This window comes from Haliotis cracherodii, unplaced genomic scaffold (genome assembly GCF_022045235.1).
Source record: "Haliotis cracherodii isolate W230 unplaced genomic scaffold, xgHalCrac1.p SCAF_1, whole genome shotgun sequence".
Classification (NCBI taxonomy): Eukaryota; Metazoa; Mollusca; class Gastropoda; order Lepetellida; family Haliotidae; genus Haliotis; species Haliotis cracherodii.
The window spans coordinates 6,203,633-6,212,995 of record NW_027266264.1 but is presented as its reverse complement, the minus strand read 5'-3'; the positions used below and the strand labels follow the sequence as shown (position 1 = coordinate 6,212,995).

At 38.7% G+C, this 9,363-nt stretch overlaps 1 protein-coding gene across 1 annotated transcript in view; it reads right to left on the bottom strand.

Annotated features, from left to right (window-relative positions):
* Positions 1-1,355: 1,355 nt before the first annotated feature.
* The window catches only part of LOC139453970 (acid-sensing ion channel 1C-like), a 28,172-nt gene continuing 20,164 nt past the window's right edge, over positions 1,356-9,363 (bottom strand). The window contains exons 2-5 of the mRNA XM_071235433.1: positions 5,689-5,818; positions 4,811-4,892; positions 2,835-2,953; positions 1,356-1,460 (exon numbers count right to left, since the gene is read on the bottom strand). Coding sequence (XP_071091534.1) covers positions 1,356-1,460; positions 2,835-2,953; positions 4,811-4,892; positions 5,689-5,818 — 436 coding nt within the window. The remainder of the gene's footprint in view (positions 1,461-2,834; positions 2,954-4,810; positions 4,893-5,688; positions 5,819-9,363) is intronic.

Sequence of the window (9,363 nt, the reverse complement as noted above, 5' to 3'; positions counted from 1 at the left end):
ATTGCTATTTACCTGATGTGTTAATATCGGTTTGGCAAAAATAAACGGTAGTGCAGACCAACAAACTCATTAGAATACAGTGACGTTATATGTATAGTCAATCATGCCCACTTACTATCCCCAAATGGTATTCATGCATCATAACGCCATTTTCTAAACTTTACGTGTGCATTTCTGACAACGGCTGTCAGTGTTATCGACATCACGAGAGAGGGAATACACACAGTGGGATGTATGTATACTTGTCCGACAGGATTTATTATTCAACATTGTCTCTGCAAAGGATTGACAAAGAAACACAAATAATATTTGTAACTTTATTGAAATTGTGTGACGAAATAACTATTCAAATAACAAAGTCTGGTTTTGCAGAACTGTATGTATGGTGCAAATGACCCATTTAGAGTGACGAAATAACTATTCAAGTACCAAAGCCTGGTCGGCAGTAGTAAATTGCCAGTAAAGTTGCCAACCACCCCAAGCATCTGGCAAAACTATGCAGTGCATAAAGCTAAACCGATCCTTTCTGGATAAAAAGCATATGAAATATACAAATAGACATCAGTGTCACAAATTATCCTTGTATATATGTATCACTGGATTGTCTGGTCCATACTATCTAATATGTATAAGCCCCCGTCATACGACTGGAATATTCTACCTCAGTCAAACACACAGACACACACACACACACACACACACACACACACACACGCACGCACGCACGCACACACACACACACACACACTCACGCACACACACACACTGTGTTGTATTATTCAGGGAGCAATAGCTGACTAAAATGTTAGTTTCATTGCAAAGATTTCACTTTTATTCGTTTGGTATTGCTATCTCTCGCTTCTGTGGGATATACATTTGAACGTACATGTAAGTGGGAAGCACTACCATACAATCTCAACCATATATTAGACATTACAGAATGTTTGTTTGTTAAGTTTTCAAAATTTTAATCGAGAACTGTGTCAACATATTTTTCAAGCGTAGTTTGAAATAGAAGTCGCCAGGTTAAAACGAGTGTCCAAAGCTCGAGAGAGCTGCTTTCTAATTGGCTGATGTCGACTTCTTGTTAGTCATTTCAGTGGTCGGTCAAAGTTCGCGAAAAGTCGTTCTGGCGTGACCCGAAATGGGATGTCCTCAGTTCTTTGTTTAGCGGCAGCGAGAACATAGATCTGATTTTAAGGAGATTGCCCTGTTTCTAAATATGGATTCACTGTGTAATTGTGTCTTGGTATTCCTTGGACAAACATGGCAGTAATGCTGGCTGGATTGATGAAGCACTCAGTAACTCAATGCTCGCAACACCAAATCACTAAGTCATTCGTATAACTCACACATTATCTTACCGCTAGCTCCACGCCATAGAAGTACTGTGAGCCTGGAGAGAGCGCCATCCCTATGTCATTCATCAGCAGTGGGACGTCAGGGGAATGCACGGCAATCTGACAAACACGGGGTCAAAAATCAACAAAACGTTGTTGTTTTTTTTGTTTTTTTTAAAGACCTTTGTTGCAAATGTAGGGAGAAATGTTATATCGATTAGTTTTCTGATACTTTCAAAATAGTACATTTTCGCATGGTAGCAAATGAAGATAAATACAAGAATTAACTAATCCTACCATGTTGCTATCAGGCCAGGATGCAACTTGATGCAGATCTTAGACATTGAATACCTTGCTGGAACCCAAGAGCACGTGCATGGCCCTGACAAAGCAAATCTCATAATCGGGGCGAATCTGAGATTCGAACCCCGACCAGCGCGCCCCTGTAGTTAGTTTAAAGGTATAAACTTGTAATGACATAAGCACCTGGGCCCCGTTCCAAAAAACGATCGTAGCTCTACGATGACCGCAAGCCTATGTTTAAGTATTGGAGTTAAGATCACCTTAGCGCTAAGATCGGTTTATGGAACGGGACCCCGGACCACCGGAAGGACAGATACTTAAGATGAGATGGATGACATAAAAATTCCGTAAAGAGTGAGTGAGTATGGTTTTACGCCGCTTTTAGCAATATTCCAGCAATATCAGGGCGAGGGACAACAGAAATGGGCTTTACATATTGTACCCATGTCGGGAATCGAACCCGGGTCTTCGGGGTGACGAGCGAACGCTTTAACCACAAGGCTACCCGACCGAAGTTACTATACTTGTATAATGATATTTTACATTAAAATAACTTTTCTAGACTGACTGTTGTCATTATTTGTTCCTGAATCACAAAGTTGTCGTCCGTTATGGTTGGAGGTTGCTGGGTTGAGATTCGTCATCCACACGTGTACAAAATGACGACTTTCCCATTTGTTGTTTACCCTCCTCTGGACGAAAACCTTATGATCCATCCGAATCCCGGTGTCTCGAATGTGTCAAATCTACGGTTGTGTCGAACTCCCAGTCCGGTTTAGGCAACTCTCACTATATTTACCACAGGGACTATTTCAACCTACATATCTCTAACTGGATGTGTCAAATTCACGGCTGTCTGAGTTAACTCGAGTTAAAAATGGGTCAAACTCAAATTGATAGAAAAGCACAACTTTGCATTCGAAATTGTACAAGTTCAGTAAAATGCATATAGATACATTAATGTTGATGTTTTTAAAAAAGTCCTTTTGTATTCGTGTTATTTACCCAATATGCACCATATTGTAGGCTTGCTTTCTGTTGCCTGATGGCTTGGTGATACGGTAATAAAGTCGAGCACGATGTATGCCAGCGCTTACAATCAAGGGTAACCAAGCTTGATTATATAATATACAAGGATATACTCTCTCCTGAGTCATATTGTCTTCAGTTTACATAATGGCACACACGTACCATAAACCCAGGACCCTCAGTATTCTCGCGACTCCTTGTAAATTCTTCTGACTGCGCATCCAGAAGTAGGTGTAAACCGTAATGTCGGCCCGAACCGACGGTGGATGCACTGCCATTGACTGAAAACAAAATAAACCAAGATGAAAAAATACTGTCAACGCTTGAGAATAACAAAACTCGATTACGAAAAATTCCATTCGGCATTAATGGCGGGGAGAAGTATGTGAATGGATAACTGAAAATAAGTGAAGAAAGACACCGGGTGTTTCGAAAAGGGTAAACATGTTCTGCCCTACCGGTAGTACCCGCCACTCACACTGTTTTTATAAAAAGTAAGTGTCTGTTGCCTTCAGGGTACAGAGGAATATTCGGTCGTTATCGATTCAGAGGTGGTCTACATAAATCTATCGAAATTAATACGATCTCATTCTAAAATCTGAACTCTAAAACAGATAATGTAATTTCTCTTAAAGATGCTAAACGGAAACATGGCAGAGACATGTTACTGGTGTGATTTGTGGCTGGATGTAGTTACACCCCGTCAACGCCAGAAAACAAAATCGATTATCCGCGGAACATTTCCATAGACTTATTTTATAACCTGTTAAGGGTACAGGGGCATGGATTGCCCAATCGTCAAAGCCGCTGCAATTAATTTTCCAAAGTCCCTGTCATCATGGGTTCGAATTCTGTCTCTCCCATATTATGTTTCTAGATTTGACAGCAATATACCAGTACCTGGATTTCAACATCTCAAAGGATTTGCTTGACTTTTGGCAATATCTGTTGACAAGGAGTTGGCGGTGCACATGTTTTGCAAATCCTGCAATCGACCGAAATCTGCATTACAGTTTAAGAACCGAATTTCGATTTCATTGCGCCATTTTGATTGGACTATGCAAAGACTCGTTAGTCCAGCCAAAATGAAACTCCATAATATCAGCCTACTTAGACAAGGGTGGAAACTGGACTTTGATAGTCAGTTAACTCTCTTGCCTCGGGAAGATTTGTATATCGATGATCTGATATCGTTCAATAACAATCAAATAAATAGCCAGTTCCCTTCCACTGATTTACCCACCTGAACTAGAAATAGAGAGGACCAGGACGACCGCCATATCTGTTTCATATTTAGATCTATGCAGAAAGATTCAGAGTGAACAAAACACTCTCCACAAGACTGTATCACAAGAGGGATGACTTCAACTTTCCAATAGGCAACTTTCCCTTCATGCCGAATAATATTTCAGAAACACCAGCCTTTGATGTTTACATTTCACAACTTTTGAGATACAATCGAGCATGCTCTTTCTACCAAGATTTCAAATACCTCATACGACTCTTGCTTAGAAGTTGTTTGATCAAGGTTTCAACATTCAAGGCCCCAGTAAAGCTTTCACGATGTTTCATGGTAGACATGTGGAGGACATTTTCCAAATTTGAACAAAAAACTTGCTTTGCATGTGTCTGTGACGGGTGCCCCCGGTGGGGCAGGATACGTTCTACTTTTCGCGAACATCTGGTATCAGTACTATTTGACAGTGATTCATAACACATGCTCGTGATATAGTCGGAATCGTAAATCGGCTCTGCTTATATCAGAAATTTCTATTTGATATGAAAAGGGTTTTGTCGCTTTATCTTAAACCTTTATCACGACGTCGGAGGCTTTCCTGGGACATCAAGCCTCCAACATCGGGGTATTACTGATATACTGTTGATGGCAAGGATCCTTCCTTATTCAAACGTTGCAGTCAAAAGACTCAAAACTAAGTGATCGAAGCTTTAACCTCAGCGTCGTCGTAGGGTTGGCGACCGATTGCACGAAGCATCTTTGTACGAAAGAAACCTTAATAATAGGTCAGAACTGTTTAGTTTGTCGACGCTAGGGAACTCTGAATATGTTTTTTATTGTAATGGAATAATTGCTACATATTTTCATTATGTAAATAGTTTTGTGCGAAATCAATGGATACCATTGAAAGAGAAACACACTCCCATCTCCGTTTTCGTCTCGGTCAAGTGGGTTGCATCACATTCTTGCTGCATCCAGTCACACTGAAAAACATTTCATACAGAAATCCTCGAGAAAACAAGACATGATACCACAAGGAAAACAGAAAGTACTGAGAATTTGATATACAGTTTGTGGAGCCATATATATCCATGGGAGCATCCATTTGATTTGTATTGGTGTGAGAATAATCTATTATTTTCCAGCTGTAACCAACACAATTTGTATTTACCGAGCACAATCAAATAGTCTATTCATTGTCATTATTAACACAAACATTTTGACGTTTGGCTATTTTCCACAAAACAAACAATTCATTTTTGTGACCACTGCTAACAAACTATTCATATTAGGCCTTTATCTGAACAAGTATTTCATTAAAAAAATCTAATATCTGATCGCATTATTCAGGATTCAACTTTATTCCCGAAACATCTTCGACTTCTACCATATCTTCCCGTGTTTTTTCAGGTGAACAAGTGACCTGCCTTTGCATGTGTTTGTGACGGGTGCCATCGAGGGCAGGATACCCTCACATTTTCGCTAACACTATTTGATAGTGATTCATAAACACATATTCACCATATAGTCGGAATCCTGCAATAGGCTCTGCTTTTGGCAAACATTTCTTATGATCATAGACAGGGTTTTGTCGCATTTATTTTGAAACAGAATGTAATAAATAATTAAAATAAATTCTGTTTCAAACAGAATTTTCAGGCTCCCCAGATAGAAAATATATTGTCAGTCCCTAAGGGCTTTCGGGGGCACAAAAAGTTTGTTTCTTAGTTCTTATATATACCGAGACACATGTGGACCGATAACAAAAGGGTTGCTTACCTTTATTACAGAATCATTGACGTCAAGACCATACTTAAACATGGCGGTTTCAATAGAATCCACATCCACAACAGAAAAGTCGTAATTTGTGTCATTAAATGTAACTTTTTCTTGGAAATCATATATAAAAGTAGTAGATAAGTGATAAGTATCCATCCACACATCCACATTTGATGACGTCACAAGTGCACCTACTAACCTCACGTGACTGATGACGTCACATAACCTTGACCTGGGGGGGGGGGGGGGGGGGATGTTGATGTTGTTATCATGCGATCAATGACCTCGTTTAACCTTGACCAATAATCTCGTATAACAGTTGTATCAACAAACCATTTCCGGACAGTTGAAAGGAAAAACACTTGTGTAAACACGAGATTGTTTTGAAAGGAAACACTTAAATCAACGAACGCGTATTTGAAACGTCTCCAGTTACTCAGATTATTTTTTATCAGTTGAATCAACAAGGCATTTCCGGACAGTTGAATGGAAAAACACTTGTGTAAACACGAGGGTGTTTTGAAAGGAAATACTGAAATCAAAGAGCGCGTATTTGAAACGTCTCCAGTTACTGTTAGTCGAGTGAGTGAAGTAACAGATTAGATTTTATCAGTTGTATCAACAAGGCATTCCCGGACAATTGAAAGGAAAAACACTCGTGTAAACACGAGGTTGTTTTGAAAGGAAATATTTAAATCAATGAGGGCGTGTTAGAAACGTCACCATTTACTGTTATTCGAATGAAGCTACAGATTATTTTTTATCAGTTGTATCAACAAGGCGTTCCCGGACAGTTGAAAGGAAAAACACTCTTGTAAACACGAGGCTGTTTTGAAAAGGGAACGCCTCATATCAAGGCCGTCTCCAGTTAGTGTTTGAGAAAGGTCACATGTATATGAAAAAAAATATATGAATAAATGCAGGAGTTGGTGATATTTTTTTTCATTTACCATGGATGAGTCAGCAGTACACACATCCATGACTCGTTCCACCTCAACCGACTCATGGAAGCTCTTTGGGAAAAGAATACCCAAAACAGAAGCTGTCTTTTTTTCTCAAATCGTTATCATTTATATCGTAGTGATAACTTGCATCGTGAATTTGAGTCTAAACCAAACCAATTCCAACATGTGGACCGCATTGCTCAGTTCGTGTCTGGGTTACATACTACCTAACCCAAAAATCAAATCTAAAAGGAGCGACGCTTAACCCGTACGTGTCATATCGATAACCAAGCCAGTGGTTTTCATTTCATTAAAGCAAGACGTTTTAGACACACAGAACAAGTTACATATTTTTTTTCCCCGACTGTTGAGATGGACGACAGTGAACCTACGGATTTCACATGAGTGAAAGATAACATCTACGTCAACATTGTGATGGTGCAGTTCCCACGGAAGGGCCTTCCAAAACTGCTGAAAAGAAAAACACTTGCGTAACCACGATACTGTCTTGAAAGGAAATACTAGGCGTTTCCCGGACAGTTGAAAGGAAAAACACATGTGTAAACACAAGATTGTTTTGAAAGGAAATACTTAAATCAACGAGGGCGTATTTGTAACGTCTCTAGTTACTGTTATTCGAGTGAACCTACAGATTATATTTTAACAGCTGTATCAACAAGACGTATACGGACAGTTGAAAGGGGAAAAAAAAACAACACACGTGTAAACACGAGATTGTTTTGAAAAGGGAACTGCTGATATTAACAACACCGTATCTGAAACTACTGTGACACTCCCATCAAGTAAATAACGCCTGTGAGAAGAAGAAAAAACAAAAACAAGAAAGACTATAAAGAACGTATATTTCAAGTCTGAACACATTCTATCTAAACCACGCCTAAACACCATCACCACCATCCTCAAATTATGGCAAAGTCTCTAAAGCGGACGTCAACAGAAGTTGATGATATCATCGTCACCAACAAGGTCTTTAAACCCGAAGTCGTTATTGTTTCAAAGGAAGAGCTTATGTCTAAGCTAGACGATAACGGTGGTCTCCAGGAATGTACAATCCGATGCAAAGTGAGTGATCTACCCAAAAACATATTGTTAGAGATCTTGTCCTCTGAAACTTTCAAAATCCACGATGAAGATGTTTGCAAGACTATCCTATCGACTGTCGAGAAGAAAGGAGGTGATAACAGATTTGATGTTCTCCTGAACCATCAATACTTGGATGCCCTTGAAGATTCCACTCACATGGTATTCACAGGACAGGGTACTTCCAAAAACAAAAGGAAATTCAACATCCTGAAGTTCTTCAAATGCGTCGAAGACAGACGTATCTCTATTGGAGAACAGATTCAAAGTCAGAGTGAGGTGAGAATTATTTTTCAATTATTTATGATAATGGACTGGTTTTATTCTACTCTTAAGTCAACACGCATTATCAATCACATCTGTTACTATACTAACATTTAAAAAGTATTTAATTTTCTGTATAGTCAATGTAGAATTATGTTTCTTTGTCAAGTTAGATTTACTATTATGGATGACAATGTCTATATTGCGAAATGGTGCAACGTTTCACTGTTCTCAACCAAAGGTGATATATAATATAATAATAATATGCATGCTAAACTATTTGATGGAATTTTAGAACTCTGCGTGCTATGAGCTTTGGTCGTGGCTATCTGTGACCATGACAACAAAACACTACGGATGATGACGCAGGTCAACCACTCATGCAAGACCTAATTGTCTGCATACAATTAACAAGAAAGAATTAAATTGAAAGATAATAGGACTTTTTATTTTATATATAGGTATAATATTTGACAAATATTTCATCGATGTAGGATTAAGTTTCATAGTTGTAGTTGATCTTGTGGACTACTGTTGAAAGCAATAACTACCTTTCAAATCGAACACTCGTGCATGGACAGGTTAGAAATTATTGATTGCCTAACTAGTTCACATGTCCATGATATCACAATTTCTCATCCATGAGTTAATACATGCATTGACGTATGTAGGTTAGTCACACAATCGTTTTATCACTGAGTAAATGAGCTAACTTAATGTGATTACATTAACAACCCTTAATGAGTTTGCTTAGTAACGCAGCAATTAACTTGTGATTCAGCCCATACAATACCAATCTAGGTACTTAGTTTCATAATATATTAGATCACAGAATAAATATTGTTTTAAAGAATGAGTGTTTGAACAATTATCTGTTGGTTCTGTTGTTGTTCTATACTGATTTAATGCATTGCTTACTTCTTTTTATTTTCAGTGACCAGTATCCACAGCTCAATAGAGAAAGAGGATTTCCCTGTGAACTTTCATGAAAAAACTTACAGAAGTTAGCAGTAGAAGATAGCTGTAATCATAGAACTGTGTATTCAATAGAGGTGGATTTCTCGGTAAATCGAGGAGAGAAGGAATTTCTTGAAAAAACTTTCCATGTGTTACTGTATAATCTTAGATCATGTACTTTACGTTGGTAAGGGACATGACAGTGAAATGTATGTCATTGTTCGGTTTTTTTATTAAAGAACTATGTAATCTTCTTTGACCTGTTTTTTTTTTATGTCTTAAAACGGGGGGGACACGGAGGGGCCCAGTCGCTGTGCAGAGTTGCGTCCCTTGGGCACGTCAGAAAAAATGTGGGTTCGAATCCCGGTTCGCCCCGATCATGTTTCTAGGTTTGTCGGCACCATACCCT